The sequence below is a fragment of the Xenopus laevis genome, chromosome 8S, assembly GCF_017654675.1.
Source record: "Xenopus laevis strain J_2021 chromosome 8S, Xenopus_laevis_v10.1, whole genome shotgun sequence".
Classification (NCBI taxonomy): Eukaryota; Metazoa; Chordata; class Amphibia; order Anura; family Pipidae; genus Xenopus; species Xenopus laevis.
The window spans coordinates 89,789,426-89,809,728 of NC_054386.1; the positions used below are offsets into that span (position 1 = coordinate 89,789,426).

General features: G+C 40.6%; 1 protein-coding gene across 2 annotated transcripts in view; it reads right to left on the reverse strand.

Moving 5' to 3' along the window:
• Nucleotides 1-1,418: 1,418 nt before the first annotated feature.
• LOC108704444 (chromatin-remodeling ATPase INO80-like) overlaps nucleotides 1,419-20,303 on the reverse strand; it is a 67,893-nt gene continuing 49,008 nt past the window's right edge. Inside the window, exons 27-36 of one of the 2 annotated variants that reach the window (XM_041574364.1) lie at nucleotides 12,687-12,814; nucleotides 12,129-12,223; nucleotides 11,478-11,550; nucleotides 9,849-10,007; nucleotides 9,605-9,707; nucleotides 9,061-9,149; nucleotides 7,827-7,982; nucleotides 6,045-6,198; nucleotides 3,368-3,583; nucleotides 1,419-3,152 (exon numbers count right to left, since the gene is read on the reverse strand). In XM_041574364.1, the coding sequence (XP_041430298.1) occupies nucleotides 2,953-3,152; nucleotides 3,368-3,583; nucleotides 6,045-6,198; nucleotides 7,827-7,982; nucleotides 9,061-9,149; nucleotides 9,605-9,707; nucleotides 9,849-10,007; nucleotides 11,478-11,550; nucleotides 12,129-12,223; nucleotides 12,687-12,814 (1,373 nt within the window). In that variant the 3' untranslated portion in view covers nucleotides 1,419-2,952. Of the gene's footprint in view, nucleotides 3,153-3,367; nucleotides 3,584-6,044; nucleotides 6,199-7,826; nucleotides 7,983-9,060; nucleotides 9,150-9,604; nucleotides 9,708-9,848; nucleotides 10,008-11,477; nucleotides 11,551-12,128; nucleotides 12,224-12,686; nucleotides 12,815-20,303 lie in introns of those variants that run through there. The other variant, XM_041574365.1, reaches the window with a different exon arrangement.

Below are 20,303 nucleotides of genomic sequence, written 5' to 3' on the forward strand. Positions count from 1 at the left end.
GGTGTTTCGGGTCAAACTGGTGACAATGTTCTGTTTCTCACTGTCCCACCTGACGGCATGGGTTACAACCTTGGAGAAGAACTTACTTCTTCTTAAAGGGGTTGTTCACCTTTGATTAACTTTTATTATGAGGTAGATCGTGATATTCTGATACAATTTGCAATTGGTCTTAATTTTTTATTATTCATGGGTTTTGAACTTTTTAGTCAGATCGCCAGAAATTTGGTTGCCAGGATCCAAATGACCTTAGCAACCATGCATTGATTTGAATAAGAGGCTGGAATATGAATAGGAGAGGATTAGAAATAAAAAAAGTTGGAAAAGCAATATTTGTAGCCTTACAGCATTTGTTTTTAAGATGGGGTCAGTGTCCCCCATTTGAAAGCTGGAAAGAGGTCGAAGGCGGCAGCAAGTTATTCAAAAACTAGAAAAAGAAATGTAAGTCCAATTGAATAGCTGCTTAGAATTAGTCGTTCTATAACATACTAAAAGTTAACTTAAAGGTGAACCACCATTTTTTAATAGATAAAAGAGATAAATATAAAAGAAGGCCAGTATTTATTTTTTCAGCAAAGATGGCAACCCAACCTGCAACTGCCACTCAGGGGCCTGCGCCATCCAGTATGGAAAACTCAGAAGGTGTATGTACGTCCATCACACATCCTATCTGACCCTATTTCATCACAAACACGTTCTGCTATCAAACACTGCAAAACATTCTGATCATGATTTGATATGTCAAGTGATCAAGAGGATCCAGCCACAGCCAATCAGAGCTGGAAGACTCTGCAAATCCAACTCACCCAACCCAGGGGCCGTTTACTCCAAGAGGAACCTTGAAGATCCCGCATACGCACAATATATAGATTACCTTCATTGTCCTACGGCAAATAATTACATTACAAAATTGAGGTACGAAGTTAAAATAAAATGATCTTCAATTTATTTCGGATTTTTTTCCTCCAGTTAGTAAAAGAAAGATGTGTCTCTTTTTATACATATGTACAAATTCAAATATAAAAATAGACAACACATTGTAAAGAGGAAGAGGAGAAAAAAACAGGCTTTGCATTGTTTAGATTCCCACTACATTATACACACACACACACACACACATACACACTTGTGATACTCTGGGGCAAATTTACTTAAGGTCAAATATCGAGGGTTAATTAACCCTTGATATTCGACTGCCGAATTGAAATCCTTCGACTTCGAATATCGTAGTCCAAGGATTTACCGCAATTCGTTCGATCGAACGATCAAACGAAAAATCGTTCGATTTTAATCCATCGATCGAGCGATTTTTCTTCGACCAAAAAATACTTAGAAAGCCTATGGGGACCTTCCCCATAGGCTAACATTGACTTCGGTAGGTTTTAGGTGGCGAACTAGGGGGTCGAAGTTTTTTTTTCAAGTTCGAATCGTTTGATTCGAAGTTGAAGTAGCCCATTCGATGGTCGAAGTAGCCAAAAAAACATTCGAAATTCAAAGTTTTTTTTCCTCTATTCCTTCACTCGACATAAGTAAATGGGCCCCTCTGTGTCACTGAATGAAATGCAGGGGTGCAAATCAAAGGCAGGAGCCTCTCTGGGAGAGAAAGGGATAAGAGAAAGGCATAAGAGAAAGGGGATAAGAGAAAAGGGATAAGAAAAAAGGGATACGAGAAAAGGGATACGAGAAAAGGGATACGAGAAAAGGGATACGAGAAAAGGGATACGAGAAAAGGGATACGAGAGAGGAATAAGAGAAAAGGGATAAGAGAAAAGGGATAAGAGAAAAGGTATACGAGAAAAAGGATACAAGAAAAAGGATAAGCGAAAAGGGATACGAGATAAGGGATAAGAGAAAGGGGATAGGAGAAAAGGCATAAGAGAAAGGGATAAGAAAAAGGCATAAGAGAAAGGGACAGAGAAAGGGATAAGTGGTGCCTCCAGGAGGCTGGAAGATAGGAAATGTTTGTTCTTGAGCAGAACACGTTGTCTCTTTGTCTCACACAAAAGATTGTGCAGCTCAGCTCAGGAGGGGAGGAAGCATCTTCTCTGGCCCCAAGCTAATAAATGAATTTTGTTAAAAAAAAAAGAAAGTCCTTTTAATGGGATGGTTCTGTCACTCATGGGAGGCCATACATCATGTTCCGTCACAGGGAAAGGGCCCAATTTAAAAGACTGAAGCAGCGGAGAAGAGGTATCACTGGTAGGGACACTTCTCTCAATAAGAAATATGTTGGACGAAGGAAGGAAATGCGTTGGACTGGATATTGGAACCTTATTATGTCTCCTCATTTGGTGTGTTGTCTCCACAGCAGATCCCATGAAAGCAGAACCATCACTCAGTTAGTCCGTTCTGCTCACTCATTTCAGGGCAGACAATAGTGCAAGCAACATTAGAAAGGGAACGTATAAATAAGACGTTATTATTGCATCGTCGTGGATTCCCGAGGTCCCTGGGCAGCAAGCGCCACATATTCCAGTTCTGACCCTGGAAAATGAAGACGCTCCAAAAATCCGGGGAGGCTAGATAACGTTCAGAGATATTCCATAATTTAGTTTCATTGGCGTTATATCCCTTGCGGAAGTTGGACACAGCCTATGACTAAGTGTTTGCAACACGAAACGCGTAAGGCTGTACATGTGGAAGAATGCCTTCATTTCGAGTGCCTACTCCACAAGTTTTCGGTTTATCTGCTCCCCTTGCTGAGGGCACATGGGCCTCTTCCTCAATGTGGTGACTTATTACTTATTTTCTTGAGACCCGATTCATAAAAGGATTCTGAACCAATACAAATACCTTGATTCACCCCCACAGCAGTTCTCCAGCTCAAGGAGACCTCTCATATTTGTGCTGTTGGTCTCAGAGACTATAATATGGGACATCCTCATGTAAAAGAAACAAATATGAATGTTTCCCTCATAGATTCAATAACAGCATCACAGGCCTAAAAACAGAGCACTATAATCCTCCTGGGGTACTGGGAGCCTTGCTGTGTCTCCGTGTCGGAGTTTCTGGGGCTAAGCCAATGGGATTGTTGATTTTGGGAGTTCCTTTGCTTAATGGAGAGTTGATGGGAGATGATGTGTTTAGCGGGCCACAGTCAGAGATCCCTGAAGTTCGCAACAAAGAGTTTTGGAGGGGACTGCTGGCTGGGAGACCTAAAGAGAGAGACAAACACATTACTTAGTGCTAATTCCATATTTAAACCTGAATATGTTAGAAAATGACAGTTGGAACACAGTAATATAAGACTTACAAGAGAAAGATTAGAAACTGGTCTTTTTGCACTGATCTGATAAGAAATAGGTTTTCCCCAGGGCAGTCATTTTTACCCTCCGTCTATGCTTTGGCCAAATAGTACAGCAGCTCCTACCTTTGGAAACATTGTATCCGTAGGCCGCATAGGCTGCAGCAGAAGCGGCGGCTGCTCCCGCCATGGCTCCGGCAATTGCTGCGGCACTACCTGCAGTGGATTTGCGGCTTCGGGATTTGCCTCCTCCTTTCGAGCTGTTTGCTCCGGCCTTGGCACGTCCTCTGTTCTGACTCGAGTTCACCCGGCTGCTCTTTGGAGTTTCCTGGTTGGAAATCCCTGCTCGATACAATAAAGTCATATAATACACAAAAGCCATGAATATCTTGTAAATTATATCCTTATAAACGGTGAGTTCTGATGTCATCAGTTATAAACGGTGAGTTCTGATGTCATTTCTGTCACATGACTCACTGAAATTTGTGTATTATAATAAATAAAGTACCCCCAGTTGCAAAATATGAGGATATTAGAAGTTCCCTCGGAGTTTCATGACCTGTATAAAAACACTCGGCCTTCGGCCTCGTGTTTTTATATGGTCATGAAACTCCTCGGTAACTTATAATATCCTTATATTTTACAAGAGGGGGTACTTTATTCACTATATCATTAGCTATAGAATTATATTGACCAACTCACTAGCAATGCTGCTGATATGTCTCAAACCCTACCCATCATTTTTTTTCTATTTAAAGGGGAACTATTGCAAAAATGAACATTTAATATAAGCTTCAACATACCGAAATAAGGAACTTTCTAAATACAATCAATTAAATATTCAGCAGTGTTTCTGAAATAAACAAATTTATATTCACTGTTCCTCTCTCAGTATCTGTTTCTCTTCATTCTCTCTTTCTGCTTTGCAGCTCTCTTGGTTTCTGATTGGTTACCAGTCAGTAACCAATCAGAGACTTGAGGGGGGCCACATGGGTCATAACTGTTGCTTTTGAATCTGAGCTGAATGCTGAGGATCAATTGCAAACTCATTGAACAGTTATGTCCCATGTGGCCCCCCTTAAAGGGATACTGTCATGGGAAAAAAAAAATTTTTCAAAATGAATCAGTTAATAGTGCTGCTCCAGCAGAATTCTGCACTGAAATCCATTTCTCAAAAGAGCAAACAGATTTTTTTATATTCAATTTTGAAATCTGACATGGGGCTAGACATTTTGTCAATTTCCCAGCTGCCCCAAGTCATGTGACTTAAGCCTGCACTTTAGGAGATAAATGCTTTCTGGCAGGCTGCTGTTTTTCCTTCTCAATGTAACTGAATGTGTCTCAGTGGGACATGGGTTTTACTGTTGAGTGTTCTTCTTAGATCTACCAGGCAGCTGTTATCTTGTGTTAGGGAGCTGCAATCTGGTTACCTTCCCATTGTTCTTTTGTTTGGCTACTGGGGGGGAAAAGGGAGGGGGGTGATATCGCTCCAACTTGCAGTACAGCAGTAAAGAGTGATTAAAGTTTATCAGAGCACAAGTCACATGACTTGGGGCAGCTGGGAAATTGACAAAATGTCTAGCCCCATGTCAGATTTCAAAATTGAATATAAAAAAAATCTGTTTGCTCTTTTGAGAAATGGATTTCAGTGCAGAATTCTGCTGGAGCAGCACTATTAACTGATTCATTTTGAAAAAATGTTTTTTCCCATGACAGTATCCCTTTAAATTCGCTGACTAACTCAGAGTTAGAGAGCTGCAAAGCAGGAAGTAGTGTTCTGTTTTATTATGTTAGACATCCAGTCACTCCAGACTTTATACATTATATTTTTGGCTAACTAACTAAATTAGAAACATTTTTTATTTTGCACAGAATATCTATTTACCCAGTTTTTATTTTTATACTGAACTGTTCCTTTAAATGGGTTGTTCACCTTTGAGTTAACTTTTAGTATGATATAGAGAGTGATATTCTGAGACAATTTGCCATTGGCTTTCATTTTTTATTATGTGTGTTGTTTAGCTTTTTATTCAGCAGCTCTTCACGTTGCAATTTCAACAATCTGTTTGCTAGGGTCAAAATTATCTTAGCAACTATGCATTGATGTGATTAAGAGACTGTAAAGTATAAACAAGAGAAGCCTGAATAGAAAGATGAGGAATAAAAAGTAGCAATAACTATAAATGTGTAGCCATACAGAGCATTGGTAATCCACACGGGTTATTCCCCCTTATTTATCAATAGATTTTCCCGAAAATTTCCAGTTTGGGAAAAATCTCGTACGCTAATACTCTGACCAAATTCACGCGGGTTATTCCCCCTTATTTATCAATAGATTTTCCCGAAAATTTCCAGTTCGGGAAAAAACTTGTACGCAAATACTGTGATCAAATCCACATGGTTTATACTCCCTTATTTATCAATAGATATTACCGAAAATTACCAGTTCAGGAAAAAACTTGTACGCAAATCGCCTGGTTTCGGATTTTCCGCACCAGAAAAATCTGATTTTTTCCTGAAAACTGCAAAATATTCAGATTATTGCACGAAACCCAGCGCAGATCAGGATATCTTCCAGATGCAGGATGTTTGATTCTGAGTTTTTCTATAAAAATTCCGAAAAATGTGAGTTTTTTTTTGTTTTTTAGCAAACAATTCTGATTTTATAGTCAAAAAAACTAAAATATATCGGGTTTTTGGGACTCAGACTTTAATAAATACCAGGCATATGCTATTGTGCCGCTGCTGAGGCTGCAATGGAAATAAAGTCAACAGAGAAAATGCAATTTCTACCCACACTCACCGTTGAGATTTTCAGAGCCAGTGACAGAAGCAGGGGAATTGGTGCCTCTAGACTGCTGCGCTGAGGAGGAGGGATCATCAACTATAACCAACATGTCGTTGCTGCTTTCATCTGGAGCAATGGATCCTGTATGGAGCTCGCTGCTGAAGGAAATCTAGGGGGGGGGGAGAGAGAGAGAGAGAGAGAGAGAGAGAGAGAGAGAGAGAGAAATGAAGAGAGTAAAATGAAATGTACAATTTTAAAAAAAGTCTATGACATCACTCAAGGTAAAGTTCATGACATAGACAGTTTTAAAGTAACAGTTCAAATAATTGGCTAATTAAATTATTTTATACAGGTATGGGACCTGTTATCAAAATTGCTCGGGACCTGGGGTTTTCTGGATAATGGAAATTGGTATAATTGGTAATTTGGATCTTCATACCTTAAAGGAGAAGGAAAGGCTAAAATGAAGTAAGCTTTATTAGAAAGGTCCATATAAATACATCAGTAAACCCTCAAAGTAATGCTGCTCTGAGTCCTCTGTCAAAAGAAACACAGCATTTCTTTCCTTCTATTGTGTACTCATGGGCTTCTGTATCAGACTTCCTGTTTTCAGCTTAAACCTCCAGGGCTAGGGCTTGAGCATGCTCAGTTTGCTCCTCTCCACTCCCCCTCCCCTCCCTGCTGTAATCTGAGCCCAGAGCTATGAGTGAGAGACTCAGGCAGGAAGTGATGTCACACCAAGCCAATATGGCAGTTGCTATCCTGAACAAACAGAGAACATTTCAAGAGCTGTTTACTCAGGTATGGTAAAGCATTCTGCAGAATAAATATAGTGTTATAACTTGTACTATTGTGGCTAATCTATTGGCAATAAACTGCTTCAGTAGGTTTCCTTCTCCTTTAAAAAGGTTGTTCACCGTTGAGATGACTTTTAGTATGATGTAGAGCGTTATATTCTGAGATGAATTGCAATTGGTTTTCATTTTTTATTATTTAAGGTTTTTGAGTTATTTAGCTTTTTATTCAGCAAGTCTTTAATTTGCATTTTAAGCAATCTGGTTGCTAGGGTGCAAATTCCCCTAGCAACCATGCATTGATTTGAATAAGAGACTGGAATATGAATAGGAGAGGGGCTGAATAGAAAGATGAGATAGAATGGTCAGCGACGCCCATTTGAAAGCTGCAAAGAGTCCGCATAAAAAGGCAAATAACTATAAATAATGAAGACAAATTTAAAAGTTGCTTACAATTGGTCATTCTAGAACATACTAAAAGTTACCTTAAAGGTGAACCACCCCTTTAAGTCCGCTAAAAAATCATGTAAACATTAAACAAACCGAATAAACTGGTTTTGCTTCCAATAACGATTTATTTACTATATATTATTATTATATGATCCATAATTATATATTATGGATCAAGTACAAGGTTCTGTTTTATTATTAAAGAGAAAAAGGAAATATATATATATTTTTTTAGATACGATTATTTGATTATAACGACGTCTATGGGAGATGTCCAATCCGTAGTTAGGAACTTTTTGGATAACAGATCCCACATACCTGTACCCCTCATTTATACATGAGCTCTATGCAATAATTGGTTCACAGGGGTAAATAATGGGGAGTGGTTTAGAGGATATTCCTAGGAGGAAGGCATTTCCCTCACAACTGCTGGAGACATGTATTTATAGGCTACATGAAGAATTTCTAAATACCAGGGGTGCCTACAGCAATGTTAGATGGGGGATTTGGAACCATTGTAGAACGGGACACCAAGTGACCAATCAGAGCTCACCTCACTGAATGGACTTGGCATTGCAGAGTCAACACTAATAAATGAGTCTTCCCCATCTGCAGACATATTGGAGTTATCCGCTGAGGGCAGAAAAGGAATCACCAGATTAACCCCTTCCTTCTTCCTCCTCCCATCCACCTCATCTTCCTTCTTCTTCTGCAATTAAAACAAGCATTAGATTAAGGGGATACGTCCTCCCTAGCAGCCAGAGTGCTAAAACCAGCAAGATCCACTTAAAGGGATACTGTCATGGGAATTTATTTTTTTTCAAAATGCATCAGTTAATAGTAGTGATGTGCAGGTCGAGAAATTCTCGACCCGCACACGACCCTAACCTGCCCCCTCACAATTCACACCCGGCCCCCTATTGCCCCCCTATTTATAGACCAGCCCGTGTAGGTGGGGTCAAGCCTATAAATCTAGTTGCCGGAAACCGAAAGTGCTAGGTCACGGGCAGGGAGAGCAGAAGCTCATCCTGGACCCGCCCCGAAGATTTTGTGCAGGAGTCGGCCTGAACCCGCCGCCCATCACTACAAAAGAGCAAACAGTTTTTTTTATATTTCATTTTGAAATCTGACATGGGGCTAGACATATTGTCAGTTGCCCAGCTGCCCCCAGTCATGTGACTTGTGCTCTGATAAACTTCAGTCACTCTTTACTGCTGTACTGCAAGTTGGAGTGATATCACCCCTCCCCAGCAGCCTAACAACAGAACAATGGGAAGGTAACCAGATAACAGCCCCCTAAAACAAGATAACAGCTGCCTGGTAGATCTAAGAACAGCACTCAATAGTAAAATCCAGGTCCCACTGCGACACAATAAGTTACATTGAGTAAGAAAAACAACAGCCTGCCAGAAAGCAGTTCCACTCTAAAGTGCTGGCTCTTTCTAAAAGCACATGACCAATATTACAACTAAAAAAATACACCTGTTGGTTCAGGAATGAAATTGTAAATTGTAGAGTGAATTATTTGCAATGTATTTTAGAAATAAAAACTACATCCTAAAAATCATGACAGAATCCCTTTGAGTAAACCCCTGTTCAAGTACAGCAGAACAAGAGCTATTTGCCTTTCATGGTGCAAACTACAGACAGCTGGCAACCACCTTGTGCTATCTAGATGTCATCAAACTGTAACTCCCAGTACAGACAGCTGAGACTAGGGGTAGCTAGGACTTGTAGTTTAACAACATCTGGAAGGTTACAGGTTATACACAGAGAAAAGAATTAACCTTTTCTGCATATTTCTCCCTCTTTCTCTTGCGCTCCTTCACTTTGTTGGTCTCCTCTTGCTGCCGTTTCTCCTCTTGCCTCAGACGCACTGGTGAGGCAGAACATTAGGGGTTAAAGCAAGAGTCTGTGCAGTAAAAACAAATGTTGGCCTCTCTCTTGTTTATTACAATAAAATAGACGTTAATGCTAAAATACAACTCAGACACATATAAATCCAGGAGCAAGAATGAGAGGTGGACACAGCTTTCAGTGCTTTGAACAGTTTTTCAGGTGGCTAGTGTTGCCACCTTTTCTGAAAAAGTTTATCAGCCGGTGGGGGGGCGGGATCAAAAGGGGGCGGTTTGTGATGCAAAAGGGGGTGGAGCCACAGACCTTGACTCAAAAGGGGGAGGAGAAACACGCGCGATGGCCGGTAAGTTTGTAATACCAGCCCCCGGCCTTAGCAGGTGTTTTACTGGCTAGGCCGGTAAAATACCGGCCGGGTGGAAACCCTACAGTCGGCTGGGGAAGATATTCTAAATGTGAACTGATCATAATACATACATTTTTTCTCCAGTTCCTCATCATCCAGCAGCAGGCTCACAACTTCTTTTGGTTTCAGGGTGTCTGGCTTAAAGTTTCCACCAGAGATCACCACCCGCTGGATCTGCAAAACAAAGAAACAATTGTTAGGCGTATGCAGGTGTAACTGGGCCAAGAAGGAATGTATTAATACATAAAATACAATGCAAGTATACATGTTAGCCACTGACCCTAACCAGCAAACTGCACTGGTATTGTGCCTCACCTCACTCTTCTCCTTTGCTCTCTGTAGTATTCTCTCTTCTATGGTGCCCTTACAAATGAGCCTGTATACCGTCACCTGCTTGGTCTGGCCCAACCGGTGAGCCCGATCCATGGCTTGCTGATCCACTGTTGGGTTCCAGTCACTGTCATAGAAAATAACCTGCACAAGAAAGAAAGCAAATTAAAGGAAAACTATACCCTACAAACAATGTAAGTCTCTATAAAAATATATAGCATAAAACAGCTCATATGTAAAACCCTGCTTCATGTAAATAAACCATTTTAATAATAATATACTTTTCTAGTAGTATGCGCCATTGGGTAATCATAAATAGAAAACTGCCATTTTAAAAAACTAGAGCCACCCCTGGGGACTGTAGGATTCATGGTGCAAACAAACACACCATACATTTTATGAATGAGCCAATTAACAGACAGAGTTGTGTCTTTTGATTCCTCACTTCTTCCTGTTACAGTTAGAGTTGAAGTATTTCTGGTCAGGTGATCTCTGAGGCAGCACAGATAGAGTCACGAAATGGCGGTTCAAGGCAAGAGATGTAAAAGGGCAATATTTACTTAAATATATATATATATACTAGTTTGGTAAGATTCTTTAATATGTCATTAAATATGATGTAAACTATCTGTTGCTTATGTATTCATTTTGGGGGTAAAGTTTTCCTTTAAACAAGCTCTGGTAACGAAAGACGAATACATCAAAAATGTAATTGCTTGACTCAGTAGGAATTTACCATTTAAAACTGGGTTGTGCGGCATATTAGATGCCTAAAAATTTTAAGCCAGCAGTCTTGTGCCTTTATATGCTCATGGAACTCATCGTTAACCTCTAACACATTATAAAAGGGGAACTATCATGAAAATGAAAATTTAATATAAGCTTCCTCATGCTGAATACAATCAATTAAATATTCTGCATTGTTTCTGAAATAATCAAGTTTATCTTCACTATCCCTCTCTCAGCATCTGTTTCTCTTCTTCATTCTGTCTTCATGCAGCAGTTGGGTGTCAAGATATTCATTGACAGTTGGATCTAATATATATTATAGGGGGGGGGGCTCCTTCCCTAGCAGATGTATTAGAGCTCACTCAAATAATTAATTCCAGTACATACAACATCTAACAAAATAACTGCCTTTTGCACAAATTCTGCATGTAGAGAGACATGATGTCTGGTGATTTTAATAGAGTGAGCTCTAATACATCTTCTACATCTCCCTATAAGATATATTGGATCATTCATCTGACACCCAACTGCTGCATGAAAAGAGAATGAAGAGAAACAGATGCTGATGGAGGAATTAGTGAAGATAAACTTGATTATTTCAGAAACAATGCAGAATACTGTATTTAATTGATTGTATTTAGAAAGTTTCTTACTTCAGTATGAGGAAGCTTATATTAAATTTTCATTTTCACGATAGTTCCCCTTTGATTATTTTGATTCATTTGATTATTTCAGAAATGGTACAGAATTTTTATTTCTTTAGAAAGTTTCTTATTTCAGTATGATAAAGCTTATATAGAATTTTCATTTTCGCGATAGTTACCCTTTAGCAAAAGGGAGTACACTATCATCTAAAAAAGTATTTTCATGCAAGGTTGCCCTTACCGTATCAGCAGCTGTGAGGTTAATTCCCAGTCCTCCGGCTCTGGTGCTGAGCAGGAACACAAAAATGTCCGTTCTAAAGGCAAATAGAGAAATAACTGAGAATCTCTCTAGCAGACCTTTGGCACGTGTTAAGGCACAAGGCATTATGTCCAGCAACTGACAAAGTAGCACTGGCAAGAGTTTGGCAAGTCCATCTGTCACCAACAGAATAACGGGTGTTTTGCCTGCCAACGAGTAGGACAAAATGCTCTGTGTGTCACAGGCCTTATTAGTATTCTTATACTATTTTTTTATATAGAGCTTCCATAATCCACAGCGCTTTAGATCATATATCATTCTCATCAGTCCCTGCCCCAGTGCAGCTTACAATCTAAGGTCGCTGTCACATTTGCAGACACTAGAGTCCAACTACAGGGAAACATATACATTCCTTGCAGAGCTTCAACTGCTGGAATCTATAACAAGAACCCAGAAATGCAAGGCAGCAATGCTAACTAATATGCCACTGGGCTGCCCTATATATTGCATACATACACCACGCCCCTGGGATACAAATCATTTACACATCTGCCTTTACCCAGGGCAAGTCATGTGAAGAGGCACTGGACAAGCCAGATTCGACAAGCAGAGAAACAGTAACTCTTCACTCACCTGCTCTGGAAATCTGCCACCATGTCTCTCCTTTCTGAAATTTTGGAGGATCCATCAAGCCTCATGTACGTGTGTTTCCTATACACCATGTACTCCTGGGGAAGAGTCACACAGTTAATTAATAAAGGCATCAGATATAAAGCGTTCCTATATAATGGGGCCCTATATAAATTGTTCCTATATATAAAGAGTCCCTATATAAAGTGTCCCTATATAAAGCGTCCCTATATAAAGCATCCCTATACAATGTGTCCCTATATAATGTGCCCCTATATAAAGCGTCCCTATATGATGTGTCCCTATATAAAGTGCCCCTATATGATGTGTCCCCATATAAAGCATCCCTATATAATGTGTCCCTATATAAAGCATCCCAATATAAAGCGTACCTATATGATGTGTCCCTACATAAAGCGTCCCTATATAATGTGTCCCTATATAAAGCATCCCAATATAATGTGTCCCTATATAAAGCGTCCCAATATAAAGCGTACCTATATAATGTGTCCCTATATAAAGCCTCCCAATATAAAGTGCCCCTATATAAAGGCCCTTTACCTCCAGCAAGTCGATCATCCGCGTCATCTGGGAGTAAATGAGCACTCGATGGCCGTGTGATTTTAGCCGAGTCAACAGCAAGTCAAGAGCATATAGCTTTCCGCTGTCAGTGATCAGACTCTCCTTATCTGCATGGAATCAAACAGAAAAATTTACTAGACCTTAATATAGAAAATATGTTACAAGATTCCTTAACGTGTTACACTTAACCCTCTCTTATTGTTTGCACACAACACTTCTACACCCATTTGCACTGGCATCATTTAGTGAGGGTTTGTCATACAGTTTGCCACAGTATGTTAGTTTGGTAGCCCCCCTAAAAACATTTTAGAGGACTGCAAAAAAAAATGGAATGTAAAATGGAATTTTTTATACTATTTCTTATATTATATTCTATTTACTATGCACTTTGGGTGTATAAATATGGCACCATCTTATGCAGTTTTCCCAGCATGTCGCTTAACTTCTTATCTAGTGGGCTCACCTCCTTCGTTAGGTCACGCCGTAAAGGCCAAATATTAGACAATTCACATAGTATGAAGGAGGCCACAGACATCCGCAGTATTGTGCTACAACTTTTGCGTGGAATTTGGAAAAAAAAAAGTTGCAGCACAGTACTGTGGATGTTTGTGGCCTCATTCATACTATGTGAATTGTCAAACATGGCACCATATCACTTCCTAACAAAAAAGGTGTACCAATATGGCACCCAAAAGAAAGAAAAAGGGTGAAACTGTTAACCACACCCACATATATATATCTATCTATCTATCTATCTATCTATCTATATATATAAAACCTGGATAGTGATTGGTGCATTTTTTCACTAATTGATCTGTTACAAATTGGTTCATTTGTTTAACTGATGTTGTTTTTTGATTGCTGCACGAAAGTCTCTGTATAGTTAGCCTATGATTAAGTGTTTGCTAACACGAAACACGTAAGGCTATGGATACAATAAACTACTTTTCACTTTGAAAACCTTTGCCTGGTGTAAGTCTGCCTTTTTGAGTGCCTGCTTCAAAGAATTGTCGGTTGTCCGCTCCCTATGCTGAGGGATCAGGGTGGTGCACGTGGGCCACTTCCCAAATGTGCTGAGTTATTATTCTTGGAGCCCCCTACTTCATATATCTTATATACATAAATAAATAACAACATTGCTTCCCAAGAATAAAGGTGCACATGAGGCAAGCAATGCAGATCATGTACAGAAGGCATGCCCTGGGCAAATAATAAAATATACCCGCATACTGGAATGACTTTTTGCCATTAATAAATCTTTAATCAGAAGGCAAATCTGTTTCAAGGCTGCAATTATTCTAATGACGGCTCTTTCTTCTTGCAATAAAACAGAGGATATAGGTAATGAGAGAGGCACGGACTCCAGTCGGTGATACAGTACCAGGAGAAGCACCTGGGGAACGTACAGTCACCTGCATGAAATAACTCCGACTAGATATGCAAATCTGATGGAGATAATGACAATTCCCCTATGCCATAAAGATTTCAAGCTCATATCCCAGAATAAACCTCTCAAATTAACCAGCAGGTGTTTCAAAGCATTATGAAGACAAGGACTAAGAGAATGTTTTATCCAACCTGTATATTTATTCCAATATTTGTGCCCTGTTCATTGTGTATAAATAGTAGCTGCAGCTACATGCTTCAAAAGAGTTAGCAATAATAAGTGGCAATTTAAAAAAAAAAAGTTGTTGGAGCACCAGTAATTCTGAAACTGCCAGTCGTGTGGCAGTGGAGGGAAAAAAAAGGGGGGGCTACAAGATGGGGTGGGGGTTACAGAGGATAGCCTTGTCATGTATTTCAGGAAAAAGGAGCATCCTGTTTGCAGTTTGTGTCCATAAACAAAGCTTTAAAACAATGCTGTGCTGATCCTGATTTAAGTTTAACCCCAACACTGCTGCAAATACATAATAGAGCAAGGCACTGTGGGTACAAAAGCATCCAGGGTTAGCAAGGCTAATTTATACTGTAGTTACTTAATAGGAAATGATAACACACGGTGCTATTACATGTATTCATAGAGCAATGGTAAAGCTGCCATGCTGCTCGACTTGGCAGCGGATTTCTGCATCGTTATCTACTGTGCTGTGAGGTGCACCGGCCGATTGTTCTGCCCAACAACATGATCTGTCTTTTTACAGAGAAATAAACACTGTGCTCTGCACCTAAACTCACCAACCATGTGCTAATATTTACTAAATATTGATCTGCAAGCAGCACACCAGGGAGTGTATAAAAGAAAATGGAAGTTTTATTAAAGGTTAAACAGTGTAGAATTCTCTGTGCAGGCCCTGTTTAATTGGCAAACAAATTAAAATGCAGCGTATGTTTATTCTGAGGCCATACTATCATCTTATTATTATTTCACAGATGTAGAAACATATTGGTCTCATTTTTTTTTTATCAACGGGGAAGATTTGGACAACAGGGAAAAGGTAAGGAGGGCATGGAGATCAGGGGAGGAGCAAGAGAGGGCATGGAAATCAGGGGAGGAGCAAGAGAGGGCTTGAGGATCAGGGGAGGAGCCAGAGAGGGCATGGAGATCAGGGGAGGAGCAAGAGAGGGCATGGAGATCAGGGGAGGAGAAAGAGATGCATGGAGATCAGGGAAGAGCCAGAGAGGGCATGGGGATCAGGGGAGGAGCCAGAGAGTGCATGGAGATCAGGAGAGGAGCCAGAGAGGGCATGGAGATCAGGGGAGGAGCCAGAGAGGGCATGGAGATCAGGGGAGGAGCCAGAGAAGGCATGGAGATCAGGGGAGGAGCCAGGGAGGGCATGGAGATCAGGGGAGGAGCCAGGGAGGACATGGAGATCAGGGGAGGAGCCAGAGAAGGCATGGAGATCAGGGGAGGAGCCAGATCGGGTATGGAGATCAGGAAGGTAAGAGGGAGAATATGGAGATTGAGGAGAAGGTAAAGCAGACATGGAGATCAGGGAGGTGGTACAAATATTTAAATATCAAGTGTAATTGTATAGGTGTGTGACATGACCTGGGTACAGCCAATGCTTAAAAACCTTGGCTTGGCTATGACATTTTCCTATTATCATAATTAAACTCACAAACAGGCCCAGGTCTGGACTGAGAATTAAAATAGGCCCTAGCCCCCACCAACCCAACAAATAGGGATTGTCTATGGCACCTTATAGCAGTCCCTTTGGCATTTGCCAGAACCCACAGATTGCCAGTCCGGGTCTGAAAAGGCCGACTTGGCAGAGTAAAAGATAAGTGTGTCATAGAAAGATTATGGATGCCCTTGGGGGATATTAATAAACCTGTCTAACAAAGGAACGAGAAGAAGTCATTCTTCATGGCATAACCACATTGAAGCTGTAACTGTGATTACGACAATGATCTCTGGATTCTCACACCCAGGGGATTTCCATTGAAAAATGGAGCCAATGCCATAGCAGGCAGCCCAGTGCACAGGAGTTTCACTTTCCAGCTCAAGCTCAAAGTGCAACCATTGGCTTTACATAAATATCAGCCAACCACCTCGTCCACTAGCCGGCTGAAGACAGCCATGACCCATCAACTGCGGAGGTTACACTTGTTAGTGCAAACAAAATGCTTCCCCCGATCTCAAACAGTAAGATCACATGTGTTGGGACAGCCAACATTTGAAGGCAAGCATTCTATGCATTCAGTGCTGGTCCATACATATTCTATCCATATATTCCAATGTATAGAAACAGGCAGGACAGGCCTACTACTATAGAATATTCACACAAGAGCTGCAAATGATTTCACCAATGTCTGCACCACTGAGATCCCGCAATGTACAGAACTTATGTTATTCAAAAACCTTGAGCACCCTCTGGTGGCGTATGAGAGCACTCACGGTAGGTATGTGAATTGAAATGCCTTGTGGGAAAACACACACAAGGAGCTCTCTCTCGCACAACAGGAAATCAGGCCAGCTTGTTTAAAAACATGTTGCCGGAAACCTTTCCTTTGCTTCTTCCTACCCTTGGATTTGTTTTTCCCCAAACACATCTCAAGCAAGATTTAAGGCCGGGCCCCCTTTCTGCTCCTGCCCCTCAGATACAAGTCAGAGAATGATCAAGGAGATACGTGCAGATTGGAATGCCCGGCCCGTGCAGTCTGAAAATAGAGGCAACAACTTCTTATGCAGAATTCATGGAGGCTGGTTGTATTTTAAATACAACCACCTCTGTCCTAGTGAAGCCGCTGTAGGGCTGTGAAATAATTATTATTAAATGTTAAAGGGATACTGTCATGGGAAAACATATTTTTTTCAAAACGCATCAGTTAATAGTGCTGCTCCAGCAGAATTTTGCAGTGAAATCCATTTCTCAAAAGAGCAAACAGATTTTGTTATATTCCATTTTGAAATCTGACATGGGGCTAGACATATTGTCTGTTTCTCAGCTGCCCCCAGTCATGTGACTTGTGCTCTGATAAACTTCAGTCACTCTTTACTGCTGTACTGCAAGTTGGAGTTATATCACCCCCCCTCCCCCTCCCAGCAGCCTGAAAAGGCCGACTTGGCAGAGTAAAAGATAAGTGTGTCATAGAAAGATTATGGATGCCCTTGGGGGATATTAATAAACCTGTCTAACAAAGGAACGAGAAGAAGTCATTCTTCATGGCATAACCACATTGAAGCTGTAACTGTGATTACGACAATGATCTCTGGATTCTGGATGGGAAGGTAACCAGAGCAGCTCCCTAACACAAGATAACAGCTCCCTGGTACATATAAGAACAACACCAATAGTAAAAGCCATGTCCCACTGAGAGTGATTCAGTTAAATTAAGTAGGAGAGATAACAGGCTGCCAGAAAGTAATTCCATCCTGGAAGCACAAGTCACGTGACTCTGGGCAGCTGGGAAACTGACAATATGTCTAGCACCATGTCAGATTTCAAAATTGAATTTAAAAAAATCTGTTTGCTCTTTTGAAAAACGGATTCAGTGCAGAATTCTGCTGGAGCAGCACTATTAACTGATGTGTTTTGAGAAAAAACATGTTTTCCCATGACAGTATCCCTTTAATAATAATAGGGCCACTGCTGGTTCATTTAAACTTTAGGGTCCTGGCTGTGTTTTTTTTTTTATTTATACACAGAACAAGGACAATTTCCCAAGGACAAATAAGCATAAACCTAGTGAGTATGTAACTAAACAGAGAAGACCTATACAGACAAATAAACCATATAATAAGGACTATGGGTAAAAAGCCACCTGAGCTGACCACATTTTTTTTCATTGTTATGTTTCTACCAGGGGCATGGAATCATTAGGCTGAGGTTCTGAAAGCATCGCTCAGTGTTCCTCCAACACATAATACACTTTGGGGTTTATGTTAAAATGGGGCGACTGTTCTAGTAACCTATAGCAACCAATCAGCTGTACCTCTTCGAAAGGAAACAGCTGATTGAGTTACTAGACGTGGATCAGGGGTCCCCAACTTTTTTAAACCGAGAGCCACATTCAAATGTGAAAAGAGTTGGGGAGCAACATAAGCATGAAATAGTCCCTTGGGGTGCCAAATAAGGGCTGTGATTGGATATTTGGTAGCCCCTATGTGGACTGGCAGCCTACAAGAGGCTCTTCTTCTGGTTATACTTGGTTTTTATTAGGGATGCACCGAATCCAGGATTCGGCCGAATACTTGTGTCTCGCCGAACCAAATCCGAATCCTAATTTTCATATGTAAATTAGGGGCAGGTTGGGAAATTACATGGAATTTTTTCCAGTTTTTTTCTTTACTGCCCCCTAATTATGCATGAATTTGCATATGCAAATTAGGATTCGGATTTGGTTCGCTATTCGGCCGAATCTTTCACGAAGATTTGGCGATTTGCCCGAATCCCAAATAGTGGATATGGTGCATCCATAGTTTTTATGCAATTAAAACTTGCTTTCAAGCTTGGAATTTCAAAAATGATCACCTGCTTTGAAGACCCTGAGAGCAACATCCAAGGGGTTGGAGAGCAACATGTTGCTCACGAGCTACTGGTTGGGGATCACTGACGTGGAGCAAGTTTCTGCACCTTTTTTTGAAAGTGCTGACCCAGCAATAGCTGGTACCGGATACATTTATGAACGGCGCTTTTCCCTTTATACAATGAGAGGGGTTCTTTTTCGTGTGCACAGAATAGAAACGTATTTTTTTTCCTGCTAGCGGCTGCAGTTCCAGGAAAGATGGATGGAGTACTAGTGCTCACGTATATTACTGAGCTGACAAACTAGAGAAATCTTGTCATGACCTGGAAATAAGAAAAGCCAAGAAAGTCTGTAAGACAGATAACCTGAGGTCCCCAGAGGGTATCCCATCGCTCCCCCTCACATAATAAGGAGAAACAATAGGGTCATACAGAGGGCCTTGTCTAGCTCTCACAATTGCCTCTCCGGCAGGTTCATTCTAACAAGTCGGCCGCTTCCTGACATTTATACCCCAGCCATTTTTCTCTCACAAGAACAGGAAAGGGTCGGAGATTCCCACAGTCACTACGAGGAGCGCGGCTCAGGCCAGAGGAGAGCAAAGTGTAGAACTCAAGGAGCATGAGAAGCTGCTGACGGGGCCCATAAATCACTGGGATTAAGTAAGCAGGAGAAAGAAAGGCAAATATTGCTGAATGAATGTGTGTGAGCTCATAGGCCAGAGGCACTGGATCTGCCCAAGGACAACATGTTCAGGGCTCATATTCGTCACTAATGTACAGCAAACTATACTCTTTCCTTGTACAGGTATGGGATCCATTATCCGGAAACCTTTTATCCAGAAAGATGCGATCTCCTATAGACTCCATTTTATTCAAATGATCCACATTTTTAAAAATGATTTCCTTTTTCTCTGTAATAATAACAGTAGCTTGTAATTGAAATTAAGATATAATTGATCCATATTGGAAGCAAAGCCAGCCTATTGGGTTTATTTTTTAAAGTTTACATTTTTTTTTAGTAGACAAAGCGATTCTGTCATGATTTTTATGATATTGTTTATTTCTAAATTACACTGCAAATAATTTACTCTACAATATAAAATTACATTCCTGAACCAGCAAGTGTATTTTTTTTTTGTTGCAATATTGGTGTGTAGGTGCATCTCAGGTCGTTTTACCTGGTCATGTGATTTCAGAAAGAGCCAGCACTTTAGGATGGAACTGTTTTCTGGCAGGCTGTTGTTTCTCCTACTCAATGTAACTGAATGTGTCACAGTGGGACCTGGATTTACCAGGGAGCTGTTATCTTGTGTTAGGGAACGGTTATCTGGTTACCTTCCCGTTGTTCTGTTAGGCTGCTGGGGGGAGGGAGTGATATCACTCCAACTTGCAGTACAGCAGTAAAGAGTGACTGAAGTTTATAAGAGCACAAATCACATGACTGGGGCAGCTGAGAAACTGAAAATATGTCTAGCCCCATGTCAGATTTCAAAATTAAATATATAAAAAAGTTTGCTCTTTTGAGAAATGGATTTCAGTGCAGAATTCTGCTGGAGCAGCACTTTTAACTATTAAATTTTTTTCCCATGACAGTATCCCTTTAAAGGTATGAAGATCCAAATTACAGAAAAATCCATTATTCGGAAACCCCCAGGTCCCGAGCATTCTGAATAACAGGTCCCTTAAC